The 19117-nt window shown below is 43.2% G+C and overlaps 2 protein-coding genes across 6 annotated transcripts in view; both read right to left on the bottom strand.

Annotated features, from left to right (window-relative positions):
* ATE1 (arginyltransferase 1) overlaps positions 1–6291 on the bottom strand; it is a 68985-nt gene extending 62694 nt beyond the window's left edge. For 2 of the 5 annotated variants that reach the window (XM_063163079.1, XM_063163080.1), the window contains exons 1-6: positions 5922–6048; positions 4994–5057; positions 4581–4643; positions 3971–4074; positions 2939–3211; positions 247–476 (exon numbers count right to left, since the gene is read on the bottom strand). In XM_063163079.1, coding sequence (XP_063019149.1) covers positions 247–476; positions 2939–3211; positions 3971–4074; positions 4581–4643; positions 4994–5057; positions 5922–6024 — 837 coding nt within the window. In that variant the 5' untranslated portion in view covers positions 6025–6048. Of the gene's footprint in view, positions 1–246; positions 477–2938; positions 3212–3970; positions 4075–4580; positions 4644–4993; positions 5058–5921; positions 6049–6208 lie in introns of those variants that run through there. The other 3 variants (XM_063163083.1, XM_063163081.1, XM_063163082.1) reach the window with 3 other exon arrangements.
* Positions 6292–7191: 900 nt separating this feature from the next.
* NSMCE4A (NSE4 homolog A, SMC5-SMC6 complex component) lies at positions 7192–16487 on the bottom strand. The gene is made up of 11 exons (XM_063163077.1): positions 15970–16487; positions 14745–14825; positions 14061–14191; positions 12927–13075; positions 11887–11986; positions 10565–10655; positions 9984–10078; positions 9179–9227; positions 8412–8509; positions 7782–7873; positions 7192–7284 (listed from the first exon to the last, which is right to left on the bottom strand). Exons 1-10 carry the CDS (start codon positions 16169–16171, stop codon positions 7790–7792), a joined length of 1080 nt encoding a protein of 359 aa, XP_063019147.1. The 5' UTR covers positions 16172–16487; the 3' UTR covers positions 7192–7284; positions 7782–7789.
* Positions 16488–19117: the final 2630 nt, after the last annotated feature.

The raw sequence follows: 19117 nt of genomic DNA, 5'->3' as shown, positions 1-19117 counted from the left end.
ATGATGCATATCTATCTATATCTATATATAAGTATCTATATATATTTATATATATATCTATCCGTACCTACATCTATATATATCTATATATATATAAATAAATATACATCATTCAGTACCACATATATTTCAAGACTTAAGCCAGAACTACTTCATAAAGCCATAAATACAGACTTAAGCTTTTCAAAAACTCCTTAACTGGACCTTTCCTTCATCCGCCTCCAATAACAGTGAACAAGAGATTACCTCTAATTTGTGTCGTGCATCATCAGGTAGAGGGACAAAAACAAAGTCTTCAATGTTTTTAGGCTGGTTTGTTTTAGATTTAGAGTTTTGCAAGAGGAAAGTTTGATCTCCTTGAAGTTGAGAGCCTTCTGCTGTGCCCATCTGGTTCTGCAGGAGCTTCTGGAGTTTTCTCTCTTTCCTGATGTCCTTTGCTTTCCGACACGGGGGCTTGCTCAGATCAGCCCCTTTCCCTATGAGGGCACAGGCAGAGTTAAACACCACACCTGATAACAAACAGCTCTCACCTCATCAATGGAAGGAAATGGTTAAAATCACCATTTACTGCAGCCTGGGCTCTGAACTCAGCATGGCCTTTCACATTTACAACCACCAACACCTGATGCAACACGAACACAGTGATTCTCCCACAGCTTCTTACTGCAGCACTAATCTGGAGTCACCTTGACCACTTCACCCCAAAGCCAAGGGTGTGCTCAAAAACTTGAAATACAACCACAAAATCACAGAGAATTGGTCTTCTGCATTCAAAGCCCGTGTGATTGTGTGTGTGTGGCTACAGCACAGACTCCTGTGAAGACACACACCCCAAAATAAAGCCCAGAATCCATAGGCAGGGTGTAGAAATGCTGCCAATGCTATTATGGTCATGTAATGGAAAAGGCCACAAATTTGCATATTTGCTTAAAACTATCTTCAGATTGTCTGTTTTAATCGATAAATTCACTTTTTGCACTTTAACAGATGAGTCATTTATAGAATTCAATCTGTGGAGTGGTATTTGCTGAAAGGAGAAGTCAAACCCATGCACTGTTTCCCACCTTGATCCATTTGTTCCTTACTAATACAAGAACTGTGAGTTGTAAAGCAACACAGATCCAAAGGCATGAGGGAATTGCAGACACTGTGTGACCTGTCCTCAGGCAAACAAGTCAGAGGAAGAGTTTATTTAAAACTCCCATGATGTATTTGAAGAATGAGTACTTCATCTGTATCAGGATCTGTTTCATGTCTTGGATCTTCTGTAAGCTGTAACTTAGCAAGAAAAACTTCCTCAAGCAGTGACTGTGCCTACAGAGATATAAGCAAACCTTCTTTTCTATCTGAAACTGTGCAGAAACAGACCATTATTCCTAGAGGACAATGACCTGTTTTGTTTATAAAGGAATAAAAATGCAATTAAACAATCTTATTACAGACTAAGTCTACATTTTCCAAGATGAAAACTAAACATTTTTGAATCTGGAAAATTTTAAACTAAATTTGACCTGTGACACCAGCTAGCATTAAAAAAAAAAAATTAAATAAGCTTCTGATGCACTTACTGTTCACTTGTATCTTCAAAAACACCAGAAAGAAGCACACTCATGAATATTTCTGCTCTGTAAAATTAAACCTTTTTTCCCTGAAATGCACTTCAATGTTATTTATCTGCATTTATTTATTAAAGTTTGATTCAAAGCTCTTCTTAACCTAAGTGAAGACCTTACCTCACCTTTTCCAAAGCACTGGCAGGTTTTTACACTCCTATTCCTTACCCAAGTCTGCCATCTGCTGTCAAAAACCATTTCATTTCTTTTCAATACTAAGTTTACATAGGCTAAAGTTTTTAATTTATTATTTAAAACAAGAGAGCTTTGAAAATTTGCACAATAAAATTGATATGAACAATAAACTATATAAGGGTTGTAAAGGTTTGTATAAGATCAAAATACTAAATACGGTTTTAAAATTTCTGTAGTATTTCTATGCAACTCTGCTGATTCTCTGAGCAAGTATTTCTGAAAATTCTCCTTTTATTCAGATGCAAAAACTGTTTATTAAGCTGATGAAAATCAGATACAATAGGGATGAGTGGTTATTAAGGAAAAAACATTATTTCACTTCAAATCAGCAATGCTACAGAAGAAGACAGAAGTACTTTGTTCTCCTAAATACTGGCACAACATGCAACAGGTGAGTGAAATCAGGAATTATTAGGATGTCCCAACACAGGCACAAACTCTAAAGCCTCAAATTTCCAGTAGGATTTTCCCTACCATATACACCACAATGAAGGAAACTCCCTTTATTTGCTAGAACAGGGTACACAAAATGAGAAACAAGATCTGTAAGACAAGGCTGCCTCACCTGTAGCCTCTGGGCCACAAAGTGTCTGTCAGCAATTCTACCTTAAATAAATTATTCTGGTTTAAATAAATTACCCACCCACCCCTTACCATCTTTCTGCCAGAAATCACCCATGTCCCAAGAGAAGGCAGAATCATAGAATGGTTTGGGCTGAAAGAGACTTTTAAAAGGACACTTTCCACTGTCCCAGGCTGCTCCAAACCCCATCCAACATGGGGATGGGACAGCCCCAGCTGCTCTGGGCACCCCCAGCCTCATCATAAAAAGTTTCTAATCTAAATCTCCCCTCTTTAGCTTCAGATCTTAAAGATTCAGTCTTACTTAAGGTGAGGAAAAGAAGATAAATATAACTTTTTCATGTAACAAAATATAAATTACAGTATTACAAGTAAAATCCAGCACCTCTCAATTTTCATGCTGTGATTCCATAAACTGGGAGGAACGCAGGGAATAAAACAAAACAATAAAATAAAATAATTATTAACTTACTAAGCAAGATAAAAAGAAGGGAGTTCAAGAAGATGTGAAATGATGAGAGGATACTCCAATGACTAGCAGAAATTACCTGGCTTGGGTGGTGCATGAACAGCTTTAGCTGAATGTGATGGTTCTGCAGGGACTGGGGTGTCCTTGTCTGCACAGACCTGAACAGAATCTGATTCCACCTTCTGCACATTGCCCTCTTCTTTTGTTTCTCCTGAGTCCTCATCTTCATTCTCCACCCTCTCAGCCTGATCCACAGCCAAGGGAGTCAGGTCAGACTGACTGACCTGAGATTCACTTTTGTATGCAAAATCACACGTGGCCACATCCTCTATATGGGAATCCATCGGCTCTTCTGTCAAGAATTAAAACCTGCATGAGTGAATTTCTCTCTGTACAACCACAGCTCACATTTTCCACAGCTAAAATTAGTACCAAACTAACTAGTTTCCAATTTTACAAGTGTTTTCCCACAGTATTGCAACAGTCTCAACACAGAGTTTCCTTTATGATCCTGAACTATGAACATCAATTCATTTATGAGAACAGTTTTATTTCCTCCACTAAAACTGAACAGTCAAATATCTCAAACAAATAACAATCAAATAAATAACAAATAAACTATTTCAAACAAATAACAAACAAATCTAGCATACCACACATACAAAAGAGGCAGATTATAATGATTCAGAACCAATACAAGTTTCACCAGCACAAAGAATTGCTGGATTTGGTGCTGTATAAATGGAAGGTAACTGGAAAATCCCTCTCTGTTTGCTCTTCCTTTTTTGTGCCACCAGTTAGTCCTCTCCAGATTATCAGTTTCATGATAAAAGTAAAAACAGCATCTAATTCTCTGCAGCACCCAGCTAGAAAGTGAGGACATGCCCAGGAAAATGAGCTGGCCAATAGAAAAAGTAAGGAAATATTTTCTTCAATAACCCCAGCCCCCTGAACAATTTGGTTTCTGGGCTACTGAAGTGCTCAAGACCCAGCCCAGCCAGGGGTGTACACACAGAATTCAAAGCCCATTTGCCATCTGACCACTCAAGCAGGTATTGAAATCCTCCTTCCACACGTCAGCATTGGTTTTCAAACACTCACTGTTTCTTACCTTCACTCGCTACCTTTGACACATCTCCTTTGGAAATAAATTTCAACATTTTCTTCAGAACTTTCTTGTGGGACTTGGAGGCCTGAAAATGCAAAGCCCGGCACCTAAAAAAGACCAAAAAGAACATTTCTTTTGTGAAAGACTGTTTAAGGAAAAAAAAAAAAAAAAAAAAAAGGTTAAGGAACCACTTACAAAAATTACACTGTAATCTCTATTTATTTCTTAAGTTTCTCTATATTGAGTGGTCAAATGTTTTATCAACACTTTTGAGATAATGAAATTTCATTGTCTTCTATTGAATAATATCAGTCCTTAGGGCATGTTTTTATGTGTATCTCTAGAATTACTAAAATACAAATGTAAGCCTCCCTTATTTGGGCTGCTAAAGCAGTGTTTGTGGGTTACAGACAAGGTTATTTCCTTACAGGAAAATATCCCAGAGCTGCTGAAGTCCCTATGCACAAACCCAAAAGCATACATTTACTGTTCAAAGTATCATTAAAAGTAGATTAACTCCTCAAGTATGATGTATTTCAAGCAGCAAACACATATAGTGGAACATATCTGAAGTGGTCAAATCCCTTACAAAAGTGTACTTTGAGTTTCTTACCTTATTGTGTATTGAGGACAACACGTTTGATTCATGATAGGTTTGTAGACATATTTTCCACTTCTGAAAAGAGTAATAAATATGCATTGATTTTTTTGTTGCTGTTTATACTACAAAATAAATGAAGAAGCTTTTTTATAAAAATCACATCAAAACATGTCATGATGAAATATCAAAGAGCAAGTTCTTCAGTTCTTTGCTGACTGCATTGTCCTTCTAAAATCACAGAATATTTCCCTGTTTGAAAGTCATGTTACAAAAGGTAACAGAGCACTGGACAAATAGTTCAATTACTCATGGATATTTAAGTGTATCTATAGATCTAAATTTAAATGTGGATTCTAAATTTAAATGTGGATTCTAACTGTTATATCAACTGACAACATGGCTTTGTATTTTCTTTTTCAATGTACCTTCGCCATCCTCTGTCTATGAGATCCTGGTAATCTTGAACTGTCATCGAATGTGCCCACATACCTGAAATAAACAACACAGCAGCACACTTGACTGACCGTGGTTTGTCTGTAAAATACAACAAACTCTGCAGAACTGCCTGGAGCCCCTCTGCTCTGGGACAGGCTGGAGAGGAGAAGGCTCCAGGGAGAGCTCAGAACCCTGCCAGGTCCTGAAGGAGCTCCAGAGAGGGACTGGGGACAAGGGATGGAGGAACAGGACACAGGGAATGGCTTCTCACTGCCAGAGGGCAGGGTTAGATGGGATAATAGGAGGAAATTCGTGGCTGTGAGGGTGGAAACGCCCTGGCACAGGTGCCCAGAGCAGCTGTGACTGCCTCTGGATCCCTGGCAGTGCCCAAGGCCAGGTTGAACACGGGGGCTTGGAACAGCCTGGGACACTGGAAGGTGTCCCTGCCCATCGCAGGGGTGGCACTGGGTGGCTTTAAGGTCCCTTCCAATCCAAACAATTCTGTGATTCTGCGGTTATTGCAAATCTGAGTAGCTAATGGCCACTTATGCACAGGAATCTGACATATTCTTAAATATGGTAATTACTGTTTTCAATAACCACATTAAATGTAAAAACCCTAAGCCCAACACAAATCCCGGGATGCAATTAACCATTTCTCTGACCGCACCAGCGCTGAGTTCCCCTGTGCACCTCCCACTCCCCAGAAATATACAAGGAAAACAACACAGAACCGCCGCTCAGTTCTGTCACACTCATTGGGGAGCGCCGGGCCGTAGGAGCCGTTCCGATCTCCCGGCTGGATTGCCGGGAGCTGCTGCCGAGCCGCCGCCTGTCCCGGCCGCCCTCCCCGGCCCCGCAGCCGCCGCTTCCCGGCCAGCCCGGGGCGGCCTCGCTGCCAGCCCGCCCCGCCCGCACCGTGCGAGATGTTGCCGGTGTCGCTCCTGCAGTAGCCGCAGCGGTAGCCATCCTCCCCGCCGAAGAACTCGACGATGCTCGGGGAGCCGCCGCCCGCCGCCATCCCCGCCCGCCTCAGGTCAGAGCCCCGGGCCGCCCGGAAGCGGCGCCCGCCGCCATCTTTGCTGCGGGCGGCGCGCGGGCGGCGCGCACAGGAAGCGGCGCGGCCGCCATGACTCGGGCGGGCAGCGCGGCGGGGCCGGAGGAGCCCCGAGCCCGGCCCGGCCGCCATCCCCAGACCCGCTCACCCGCGGACACCTTGCCCCGCGCCGCGCCGCAGTAACCGCAGCCGTAGCCCTCCTTCCATCCCTTGTACTCCACCACGGCGGCGGGCATGGCGCCGGCGGCCCCGCAGCCCCACAGCGCCCCTGCCCGGCCGCAGCCGCCGCGCCCGGCCCGGCCCAGCCTCCCCCGCGGGCGGATCGCAGAGCGAAGAGCGCTGAGGCTCTGGCGCTCCTCCGCCGTGTCCCCCCTCACCCTCACGGCCTGAGCAGCTCCTCACCCCAAAAACACGCTCCAACAGCCCTTCCGTGGGGATGGAGTCCTGTGTACCCTCTACAGCAGGATGAAAGGGTGGGAGAGATCCTGAGCTCTTCCACAGAGCGGTTTCTGAGAAGGAACAAGACTTCCATACAACTACTTTTAATAAAATAATGTTCTGGCCCTATAGAGCTGGCCTGCCCAATGCCCAAAGTACCAAACAAATACAGGAGGAGTTTGGAATGAAGGAAGGGGGAACTGCTATCTGTAACTGCGACCGGATTTCCAAACTCAAACCTTTATTTCCAGAGTAGCAAGAACAGCAGGGCAGTATCCATTCTCCTGCAGCACCCAAAATCATACAGGATAGCAAGATTATCCCAGCAGGGATGTTTAACCATGTGAATTGCACTTGCTGCTGCTGGGGTGGGACAAGAGAGGGAAGAAGGGACAGTGTTTGCTTTTTACCTTTTTCATGAGTGACAGTAAACTTCATATGAAGTAGCAAACTGAGCCATAATACATCAATAACTCTGTCACAAGTCCAGACTTCCTCAGGTTGCCCAGAGCAGCTGTGGCTGCCCCTGGGTCCCTCAAAGTGTCCAAGGCCAGGCTGGACAGGGCTTGGAGCAGCCTGGGATAGCGGAAGGTGTCCCTGCCATGGCTGGGGTGACACTAAGTGGGATTTAAGGTCCCTTCTGACCCAACCCATTCCATGGTTTAAAACAAAGCAGCTCATATAAAGCATTGAGATGTTCCAGAAAAAAAATATATTTAATTTTACAACATATACATATAAAACAGTTGTTGGAAGAAATGTCCTGAAGTATTTTCTTTAAGGCACCTAAGGGGAAAGAAAAACAAAAAAGAGCAGGCAGTAAGATAATATGCATTAGGATCTGGAATTGACCAAACAACTGTGACAGGACTTCAGTCCAATCACTGGAAGAATTTTATGGAAGCAGAAGGGAAAGACAGCCTGGTTCCCTCTAAGTCCTTCTTCACACTACTTTATTAACAACATCAGCTGTCAGGAAGTTAAGAATCCAAACAGAAAAACTAAGCTATGATTCTTTCCAACACTGCATTCTGAGTATAAAGTTCCAAAAAATAACTCATCACTTAACTGACCATCAAACTCAAAAATAAAGGGTTTTTTCCCCAATTAATCATTGCATACATGGCTAGATGACATTTTGTTTCATGAAGAGGGCAAGAACACAGCAATTCCAGGTGTTACAATCACCCTGCTTACAGTTCTTTTGCATTTGTCACACACAGATTCCCTGAAGTTCTCCCCCGTGCATAAGGAGCTTACTGAGTTGTGCTAAAAGAACTTACTTGAACAGTTACTCTGTCTCCATTTCTTCTTCAGTGCTCTGATAAAGAGGGGTAATCATAGCTTCTGTTATCTGAAATGTTTCTATGATCTCCTGGTTAGAGATGACAGCAGTGTGTTAGTCAGCAGAGATTAACTATTTCAATTTAATTACCACCAAGCAAGTAATAAAGTTTCTGATACTAAAGCACTATTTCAAATTACTACATTTCTGCTGCACATTCTGAGTGAGGGACAAAGGAGAAGTATGTGTGCTCAAAACTACTTTTTGTCTAAGATTTATTACAAACAGTGAGGCAATTGCATGGATAACTTTGCCTCCAGTGACAAGTATTGTACATCAGGGAAGAAACAGATCCCATATTTCCCCAGGCCTTGTATAAAACAGTGAAGCCAGTGCACAGCTTCAAAGCACTTAAACTGACCAGGCTTCAGGAATCAAAGGTGGAATCACAACTCAAATTCTCAGTTTTCCTGCAGCTACAAAAATCCCTTAGATGTGTGATTGTTCTGGCATGCATAAGGTGAAGTGCAGTGTTTCTGCACACAGAACAGCTGCCCTCCCCAGCACAGCTCTCAGAGGCTTAAATAAAAAAGAACTGATCCCAAGGATGAAGTGCTGTCCATGGTACCTTCCATTCTCTCTGGTCCAGACTTATGACCACCTGGTTCCGTGCTGCAGCTGTGCTGTCCTCCTCCCCTCCCTCTCCCTCGCTGGGCTTGACAGGCTCTGATCCAAACACGGCATTTTCAGGATTTACACTTGTCAAGTCAGTTTCCACACAAAAGCTTCACAAAAATCAATCAATCAATCCTACACATTCCACCCAGTTAGTCTCTATCAGCAACCTGTGCCATGTACTGCTTGAGATATTTCCTTCAGTCTCAGATCTTAAAAACTTAGGACTAACTTTTTTCAGGAGGACCTAAATATTTCATTCCTTACAATATCCCACCAAAGTCTTAACCCACTGATATCCTGTGGGAATGAAAGCCAATCTTGTATGAAGAATGGAGAATGAATTCTTCATTCAACCTTCAATGAAGGATTTCCCTTCCAACTGTTTTGAAGCTGCAACACTTCCCAACTCTGAGACAAGAGAGTTCTTACACCCAAAGATGTCTTTGTTCAGCCAAGTGTAATAATGTTCATTTACTTATTAGCAAAAATATAACTGGAAAGGTAATAACCTTTGATTTCTATTAATGGAATTAATTTGTATGATCTTTTAAATATATTAATATTTGAAAAGATTCAATCCTTTCAGTTGCCCATAGATCTCTTCATACCTTCAATTACATCCACTGCATATCCCCAGTTAAAAATATACCTAAAAACTTTGTGAACATGTAACATGTAATGTTGTTACAATTAGAATATTTTAAAGCTGTATTTTACCTATTATTGGCAATTCATCTTCATCCAGCTTTATTTTTGCAAGACCATCCTAAACAACAGTGGGATTTAAAGTTTTATAACTTAAGAGTTTTCCAGTTAGGAGAATGTACTGAAAATTCATATTTTTACTTATTACATAATCATGAACAGGTACATATACTGATAAAGAATACCACATAAGAAAAAACTAGTTTAATACAGCACTTATGCATAAAGAAGGCAGTCCATATAGCAACAATGTGTAACTGCTGGATTATAAAAGTTATGCTTTATTAAAATAATTGTTATTCTCTAAATATACTTGAGCTAACCCTTTATAATAATGTATCTATGTAGTTTTCATTTTTTCCATAATTAATTTTATTTATGAGTCAAACTAAGCACAGTTTTGAAGTGTAAATCCCTGGATTCAAAAAGAATATAAAACCTTGCACTAACATAGTTTTCTACAGCCTCAGTAACTCTTCCATACTCTGTGAGAATTTTTCTACATGTGCAGAAAATGTGAGCCAGAATCTTTTTTGATAAACATATTGACTGCAAAAATATCACTGCTGTTTTGTTGGTAAATTGACTGCAGTGCAAAGAAATAAAGTCAGTCAACTCTGTTTCCTTTTTAATTTGATTACCAAAGTAATCAAAGATTACCAAATTTGATTACCAGTTCACTTGCAGAAAATAAATTCATATTCCTACTATTTAAATCCTAATTCTTCAATATCAAAGCCAGGAAAAAATCCCAGGTCAGTACTTCTAGGTAATTCTAGTATCTAAAGGGATATTTTAAAAAGACAACATGCCTTACCCTGGCAAGGAAGGACACATGAAACACATTTTCCACAGTCCGTGCAAACGAGTTCGGATCAATCACAAAATCAAAGAAGGAAATGGGTGTATTAGCTGGGGATGCAAAAATACCTTTGTTCAAACAACCAAATAAACAAACAGGTGGTGTACACAGAGCTGACACATGTAAATACAAACTTAAGAGAGCCAGTGCACCTTTCAAAAGCTAAAGGGATGTTTTTCAATTTAGTTATAATCCAGAATTCCCAGCTGCCTGCAGTAACAGATGTTCTACAGAGTAGATTATGTAGTGTATTATTTTCTTCCATCATTTCCCCCACACAAATCCATATATTTGACTATTTAACTACCATCTAAAAGTGGCAGAATTTAATCAGGAGAGAGGATTTACATTTACTTTGCAGTCAAACAACAGCTGATTAGTGTTCATAAAAAATACATAGTTGGTATATGTGCTTCACCAAAGATATCTACTTGCAGACTTCATCTCATTTTGTCTCTGTAGTTTTACCACTCCAAATTGTAGAAGACAGAGAACATTAATTTTCCCTAGTTAATGCTTAATTTCATCATACTTACGATCATTTTCAAAATGAGTTTGCAGTATTCTCAAGATCCTCTCTACTTCTTTTTCTGTAGCTTCTTGATGAGACTGCTCCATTTCTTTTAACTGGGAAAAAGAAACAGAGATTCACCTCAAATAACTGTTGTAGAATTACCAGAATATGCAAAGGGCTTCTTTTGAACATGTAACATAAAATTGAATTTTTCTCCCTACATGCAAACATAACAAACACACTTATGCAAACATGAGACAACTTTGAAGAGATTTAGGTTTAATTCCCATCTGACAATGCCAATCTGAAAGGCCATGGCTTGCATGTTTTGAGCCTATGTACAGGTGTATCCTCACTTTTCAATAGCTCTGAGGAGCTGGGTCACACAGTGCTACAGTCTGGCAGTTTAATGAAGATGAGCATTTAGAAGCAACCCACAAAGTCTCCAGCTCCTCTTCTTCCCAGTACAAACTGTAACAAATCCTTTCTAGCACTATTTGGATTGAGCAGGCTGCCTTTTAAAAGGCAGCAATCAACCATTTGCCTCTATATCTTGGCATTATCACAGCCAAGGCTTCCCTGTAACAACACAGATTATATTTGCAGTTTCAGATGTGAGCCTCTTGCAGTATTCCCAGACTTTTGCTTTTCTGCTGATGAATGACACAAAGAATAAGGAAACATAAAAAAGTGGTTATGTGAGCTAATTAGCTGGCTGCCATTAACCACATTTTAGTGCAAATGCCACACCCTGTTAGACACTTCTTAAAGAAAAAAGGACACCACACTAATGTAAAGAAGCTTCTTTTTTGTTTCCTTCCAGGCAACAGAACAAGTAAGCTTATAACTTGAAAATCAGTTGGTAAACCCTACTTCTGAACATGAAATTGGTCTGTAAATCTTGCTTTACTTCCTTCCACTCAATGAAATACTGCAGTCCACACAAAACAAATCAGGAAGCCTAATAATGGAGTGTGAATCCTTTAGTAGAGGCTTAGAAGGAGAGGGGCTGGTGTGTGTGTCTCCAACTCCAGCTGGATGGCTGTGGAGCCAGTGAAGGACTGTTGGCAATAACAGCCAAGGAGCACTGGTAATCACACACTGTGAGAAACAGCAGGATATAGCTGGAGAAGGAGCCATATGAAGGTAGGGCAGCACTTTTCTGGGACAAACATCCTTGTTCTGGCTCCTGGAGATAAGCACAGCACAGCACAACCACTGAGGATCTTGGATGCTCCCCTCCCCTTCAGGGTGGGATGTCACAAATCCACAGTTTATAATTACAAAACCCAAAACAAACAAAGATTTTAAAGTAATTTTTAATAAAGATAACACTTAACAAACCTGAGCAGGCATTGCCCGTTCTGCTTTCCCTCTGCTAGCTTTCTTCTGCCTCTCAATCCGCTGCTTTCGTACAGGAGGCTCAGACTTGAAGGATCCCATCCTAACCAGAACACAAAGAACACATGAAGCGCTCCAGCTGGAGAAATACCGTCCCTCTCGGCCGTCCCGGCGAGCTATCCAGCACCGCTAGCAGTAGGTGGGCACTATCCCGGTCTCCGTGGCTCGGGACAGCGCCCAAGGCAAACGCCCCGTGCTGTGACAGCAGCGCTACCTTGTGGTGGGACGCGCCTGGGCTTACGGCTACAGGCAGCAGAAAGAGAAGAGAGTGCTCTCCAGCTGTGGCCAACGCAGGTTTACTGATCCCAGGGGAAACCGACAGCCAAGAGAAAGAGCGGGAAGTTACAACAGCTTATAAGGAGGGAGGGAAACAAGGGGGGAGTCAGTCCTTGGATGAATAAGGTTTCAGAGGGGAGTGGGATACAAAGATTGACTTAGGGAGAACACTAATGGGGATGACTTGAGGGTGAGGGTGGAGCCCCAGCCCCTGAGCCAATCACTCGATGCTCCAGTTGAAGTTTCTAGAGAGTTCTAGAGAAAAGGGTGGGAGCGCTGAGTGATGGACAGGGCACTGAGGAGGGATTTGAGAAAGAATACATTAATCTCCAAGGCAACTGGGGAGGAGTTGGGATAACTGGAAGCACAAGGGAGGGAAGGAAGAACCCTTTCCTACAGACACAACACAACAAATGCACACATGCAAATCTGGTTTATGCTGCATGCTTAGGAATCTTTATACCGAGCAGTGGATCTCCTCAACAAAATGCAAAGTGATGACTGATACCTAAAGCTTCATCACATTTAGAGATTTCTGCAAAGAACCAGCCCCAAAAGTTGTTCCAGTATGTTGACAGCCTCATACCTTGTCAACACTCTGCTGGGACTTCAGTTTAACTCATTTCAAGCCAGGGCATCAAAGACAAGAATCAGCCAAGGCCATTACCTTGAGCTGCAGTACACACTACTTCCTTGAAGAAACTTACATGTAGTGAAAAGTGGGTGCTCTCCTGAAGTACTTGGGTGCTTCTTCCCCCATTTTCTGCCAGGCATGACTGGGTAAAAAATCACCTGGAACGTCCTCAGAGTCATCAGCTTCTTCCACTTCTGTGCGATTTATACCCATGAAGGTCAGCTGCAAGAGAAAAAAAGCTGCATTAAGAAATTACTTCGAGGTAAAGCAGTAGATACATTCATGGTGACACAATTGTGGTGTTTGCCTGATAAATTAGCATTTGATACCACTGCCTAGGAACTTTGACTTTCCTGAGGACACCATGAAAACAGATAAACACTCAAATTCACCCTTGTGTTTGGCAGCCAATGAAAGCCATAGGTAAACAAAACACATTTTCAGTGATGTATGAAGTAGCAGAACATTACTCATATTGCATTTCAGAGCTCAGATGTCTCACAGTTTTTAAACACCACACACTCACAGGAAGCTCAGCCCCTCAAATATCACAGACCTTATCTGGCCTATCCCTGCATCCACCACTGCACACTAACCCAGGAAAAAATTTTAATTGAACTTTATGTTTTTTATAGACTTAAGCAAACACTCATAATTCCTCGTTGAGCTGCTGTAACATAAGGAAGCATTTTCAAGGAGCAAAGAAGCCAACAGCCTGGTTAAAAGCTGTTCTGATCCAACTCTTCCCCCCAGTACAAAGAGACAAACAGTCTGAAAGCATTCAAGTCTCCCAAAGTCCCATTTCATGTCAGTGACACAGGGCCTCAAGAACTCTATCCAAAAACATAGAAACCAGTGGACATGATAAAAGAAACTACTTAGCTACTGAGAAACTACGGAAGAATGACTGAAAAAAGAGCAGAAGACTAAGAGCACAAACTGACAGAATCATAAAGGAGCAGCAGTGCGATAATGGGGGAGGTGTTTGCATTTAAAGTCAGATTTTCCCCTACTACAAGTGCTTAATAGGTAGTTTAAGACAATTAACAACAGTCATCAGAAAGTTCATCAAAGAAATTGATAGGAAGAGCATTAAATTCCACCAGAACTGCCAAGTACTGCCTGACAATCTGAGGCTTTATAGTTCTGTAACAAACAGGACAAACCTCCAGCAGAAATGTTGGCCAATTCAGAGCCTGGAACTTACCAAGTCTTCTGCAAATGCTGTTGAATCAAATGCTGACATCTCTGAGTGTAACTCATTGGCCTTCTCCTTTCCTATATTGGATGCTATGACAAGGAACTGGGCATCCAGTGCAGCCTCTCGTGCCCTGCAAACTGGCACAGAAAGGATTTTATGGTGATTAATATGAAATTATCACAAATAGAATTATCAGATTCAGCACAGGGACTATCCTGGCTTTACTGCTTTGGAAATCCTTTTATTGCAATGACCTCTAACACACATAATCCTCGTAACAATATTTATATTTATATTTTTATATTTATATTTTAAAAGGGGAAAGAATGACAAACCATGGAAAAGTAACAGATGATCTTGAACAACAAATCCATTTTTATTGACGTTTTCCACCACTGCAAGTGAAAGAACCCCTCTGCACTGCTATTTTGTATGTGTATTACTGATATACACTGTTCCAGCGAATCAAAACAAAGCAAGGAGTTATTTCTAAGAGCAAATAAACTGTAATGACATTTATTTTCTCACATCAACTTACTCAACCAATCTTCAACTTAACATTTCTATTTCAATTATATAAAAATTCTGATTAAGTATTTGGACCTCACTCTTGCCCTCTTTTGTTTGTAAGCCATCATTGCCTCGCACTTGGCCAAACACATCAATGAAAGATCACAGAATTTGTTTTACCTCCATCAAAAAGTCTATTGGCTTCTTCCAAAGCTTCTGTCAGCCTGTTGCTTTTTGAATTGAGCATGGATTCTCGATTTTCTGTGGGAAAAGACACAAAGGAAATCCTGAATTACTTAAACACAGAAGCACTGAGAAACACTGCACTTGTTTGATGCTGACTGGAGGCCAGGTGCCCACCAAAGCTTCATCACTCCTCAACTGGGCCAAGGAGAGAAAAGAGAACAAAAAGCTCATGGGTCTAGATAAGGGAGAGATCACTCAACAATTACCTCACTGGCAAAACAGGCTTGACTTGGGGAAATTAGTGGAATTTCCAAGAAAAAAACTAACCAGTCTCTAAAACTGTATGCTTGGTCACTTCTATAAACAGGCTGATCACCCAAAAACTGCACTGCAGCCTCTTGTAAAACAAGTGAACAAATTTATCAGGTATTTACTAAACAACTAATCCCACATGTTGCTGAACTTGGCAGTGCTACTGACACAACCACGGCCACATTTTTGTAAAGAAAAATGCACAACTCACTCAAATGCACATAGGAGAAGGACTCACATACCTGTCTGGAGAAATGCTAAAAACTACAGAGCATTTTTTGGAAGTCCCAAGAATATCTTTCTGATCCAGGCACATAATGATACCTGCAGTTTCAAACTAAAGCTCAGACATCACGAAAGTGAAATTAAAGGATTTCGCCGCATCTCTAAAGTTCTCCTGCACCAGCGCAGGCACCGCATGTGAGTTAATGCAGTGAATCCCTCGTAACCTCGCTATCCCAGGGGATGCAGGAGAGGGACTTTGCACAGGACAGGGGAGAACGGCCTCACGCTGGAAAACGTTTAGATACAGGGTGTATCCACAGAGTGCCCAGAGCAGGTGTAGCTGCCCCAGGATCCCTGGAAGTGTCCAAGGCCCGGCTGGACAGGGCTTGGAGCGGCCTGGGACAGCGGAAGGCGTCCCTGCCAATGCCTGAACGAGAATACCGGTAAGGTCCCTTCCAGCCAATCCATGATTTGCGATTCCCTGCTTCCTCGAGAGTCAAATTTCGATCTAAGTCCAAACCCAGAGCGTCGTTAGCCCGAGGAAGCGGAGTTGCCAGGAACGCTCCCTCGCCCAGGCGTTTCCCCTCACGCCGAGGAGCGGCCGCCAGCCCCGCAGGTCCCCCCGGCCGCCAGCCCGGACCGCCCAGCCGCAGCCCCGGCGCTGCCCCCGCCGCCTCCTTACGCTGCACGGTGGAGATGAGCTCCCGATACTGGCTGCGAATCATCCTGTTGTGCTCCCTGTCGTCGCCCTCGCCGATGTTGAGCTGCCGGAGCCTCTCGCCTGCCGCCTCCGCCTCCGCCGTGTCCTCCTGCGCGTGCGGCCGGCGCGAGCGGCGGCGGCGCAAGTCCGGCGAGGAGTCGCCGCTGCTGCCGGTGTGCGACATGGCGGCCGCGGAGCTGTCACCGCGAACCGCGGGATGCCGCCGGGGTGACGCCGGCCCGCGTGTCTGCCGGGCTTCACGCACCGAGTCGAGCCTGCGCAATTCGCTTCAGAGGGTCTTGGCGGAGGGGTCTGCGGGCGCCGCCGGTGGTCGCTGAGCCGCTGCGCTCTGATCGCGATCTTCCATCTCGGCGCTGTTTGTCGCCCCGGTTCTGCGCCGCCTGTCCCGCGGCAAACAGAGTTGGGCCTTTCTGACTCGCCGTAGGGGCGGTTACCGATGCCTCAGCGTTCCTTTGCCGTTTACTTCCTTCGCCGGAGTTCCGGTCGCTGCCGGGGGCCGGGCGCTGTGAGCGGCGGCGGGCGGTGCATGAAGCCGGGCGTGGGCGGGGCCGCCGAGGCCGCTCCGCTGCGGGCGCGGCTCCAGCGGCGCCTCGGGAGGGCGCTGCGGGCGCGGAGAACCGCGGGCCGTGAGGAGGGAGGCGGGGACAGCCCGCTCTGAGGGGAGCGGGTGAAAGCGAGAGAGAAAGGAAGCAACTTCTGAGGGGAGCGGGGGAAAGCGAGAGAGGAAGGAAGCAACTTCTGAGGGGAGCGGGGGAAAGGAGCGCTACGATTGTCCCAGCGCCTCTAATACAGGGATGGGTCCATGGAAACGCCTGCGTTAGTCGCCGAGCAGGGATCTGTGCTCAGGCAAATGAAATAAATTATAGGGTCATAGAATGGTTTGGGTTGGAAGGGACTTTAAGGACCATCTGATTAAAATCGTGGAATTATCAGGGTTGGCAGTGACCTTCAAGATTATCCAGTCCAGCTGCCTACCCGGCACTGTCGCTGTAACCCCTAAAGCACATCACCCAGCTCCTCCGGAACACCTGCAGGGATGGGGACTCCACCACCTCCCTGGGAACCTATTCCTAATGCCTGAGCACCTAAACAGTGAAAACAAATTTTTGATATCTAATCAGAATATCCCTGTCTCAGTTTAAAGCCATTTCCTCTGGTTGTCTCACTGCAGGCCCAGCAGAGACTGGTCGCACCTCGCTGCACCCTCCTGCAGGTCAGCGATGAGGACAGCGATGAAGGCCCCCGAGCATCCTTTTATTGAGCCTGAAAACTCCCAGCTGCCTCATCCATTCCTCAGAAGAGCTCTCTGGAAATTCTCCAGCACCTCCATGTCCTTTCTATAGTGAAGGGCCCAACACTGAATGTACCTCTTGAGGTATAATGCTGAGAACAGAGGGATCACCACTTTCCTGCAAATGGTCCCTGCAAAATGGAAATCATAACACTTAGCCCTTCATTGTTGATTAATACTATTATGTTGTTCTAATTATTGTGGCGGAGGTTTTAAGGTATTTTTGGGAGTATTTTTTTAAACATCTTCATAGATCAGCTTGACTCAGTATATAGACATGGATCTACTTCAGTTTGCCCAAACCAGTACTTCAGCTGGACTACAGACTGCAACTATGCACAAGCTACCTTTCAAAATATATGTTTAAAATATGTAATACTTCAGATTAATATTAATAAATTATATTTGAGCTCTTGAACCATTTTCTATTCTTTGTGTGACTTGTAGAACGCTTTCAAATTTGCATTGCAAATTCAATATGAGTAATTTGCTTTCAGATGCTGACACAGAAAGGCTCAAGAGAGGATCCAAAAAAGACCAGGGCCCACTGTACACTGCAGTACATAAACACATGGTAAAAAATATTCAGGATGCAAATACAGGCTTAGCAAATGTGAATTACAATTTTTTACTGTCTTCTCACTATGCTTAATAAGAACTCAACATTCCACAATATTGCAATACATTGCCCTGTGTTTTTGTTTTGAGTTCTGCTTCTCCAGATGAGCAGATGTGTGCTTTCCTAGCTATTACTGTGTATCTATGTCAATTGTTGCTGTCAGCAGTGAAAATAGTAAGTGAAAAAAGTGTCCTACATGCAGCTGACTGCAAGATTTTCCAGTTGCCTTTACACACAACACTATTTTTTGTCTGATGTTCATTCAGTTCTCATTCATGCATATACATAAAACCTTGTTCTCATTGAAGTCAGAAGAGACACGTAGAGGAATCCTAAAATAAACATTTCAGATGTAGCAGGAGAGTTTCATTGTGTGCAGTTTTCATCATTCCCTCTTTTGCTCCTCTCAGGGAGCAGAAATGAATGTAGAGTTTCTGGCATTTAGCAGCAGATCTCCAACCGAATTTCATGTAAAACTGTATAATTTTTATATAACATGATCATACAGATAGTGTATTTCAGCAAGCAAAGGTCAGTTTCCATTGTCACCAAATAGAGAGCAATAATGTGGTTTTTTTATGGTGCTGAGCAGTGAATTACAAGAGGGATTCACAGTGCACCTCAGCTTGGGAACTACCCAGCACAATGGTGCTCTTATCTAGAGCCCCTAAAATGTGGATCCACCACTGTTTCATTTACTATCAAATCTATTCACTTGTGCAGTTCTGGACATTGCCCTCCTGATCCGAGTATCCCTGATTTGCTAGCAGATGTTCCCAGCCATTAATGGAAAAAGATTTGTCTTTAAATGAGACCTTTTAGTCACCCCCAGGAGTGTTGCTTATGATTTTAAAGCATAAACCTTTTTGCATTTCCCTTGAATACCCCAAAATAAATGCTCCTGTTCAGGATGAAGAGATAAAGCAAGAAATTAGTTGTCTAAAAACATGGCAGCACAGGATTGAAAACATCAGAAATAAAACATCTGAGATATTTGGCATTCAGCTGCCAGCTCTGCAAGCAAACACACACAGATGAGGGAAAACTTTTAATGAGTGTAGGTAATTTTAAAAAATTGTTTTAGTAATGCAGAAGTGTGACTTAGTATACTTGGTTCTTGCAGCAGCTTTTATTTCTGTATTTACAGATAATCCTGTGGGAGGTGAAAATCTGGCACCAGATATTCCCTCAGCAGTGTG

The sequence above is a fragment of the Melospiza melodia genome, chromosome 9, assembly GCF_035770615.1.
Source record: "Melospiza melodia melodia isolate bMelMel2 chromosome 9, bMelMel2.pri, whole genome shotgun sequence".
NCBI lineage: Eukaryota > Metazoa > Chordata > Aves > Passeriformes > Passerellidae > Melospiza > Melospiza melodia.
This window is presented reverse-complemented; position numbering and strand designations above follow the sequence as displayed.

Coding starts and splice junctions, on each gene's coding strand:
- NSMCE4A (XM_063163077.1), bottom strand. CDS start 16,171: ATGTCGCACACCGGCAGCAGCGGCGACTCCTCGCCGGACTTGCGCCGC. Junction 14,192..14,744: donor CAATAGACTTTTTGATGGAG/GTAAAACAAATT, acceptor TTTCTGTGCCAG/TTTGCAGGGCACGAGAGGCT. Junction 10,079..10,564: donor AACTCATTTTGAAAATGATC/GTAAGTATGATG, acceptor TTGCATCCCCAG/CTAATACACCCATTTCCTTC.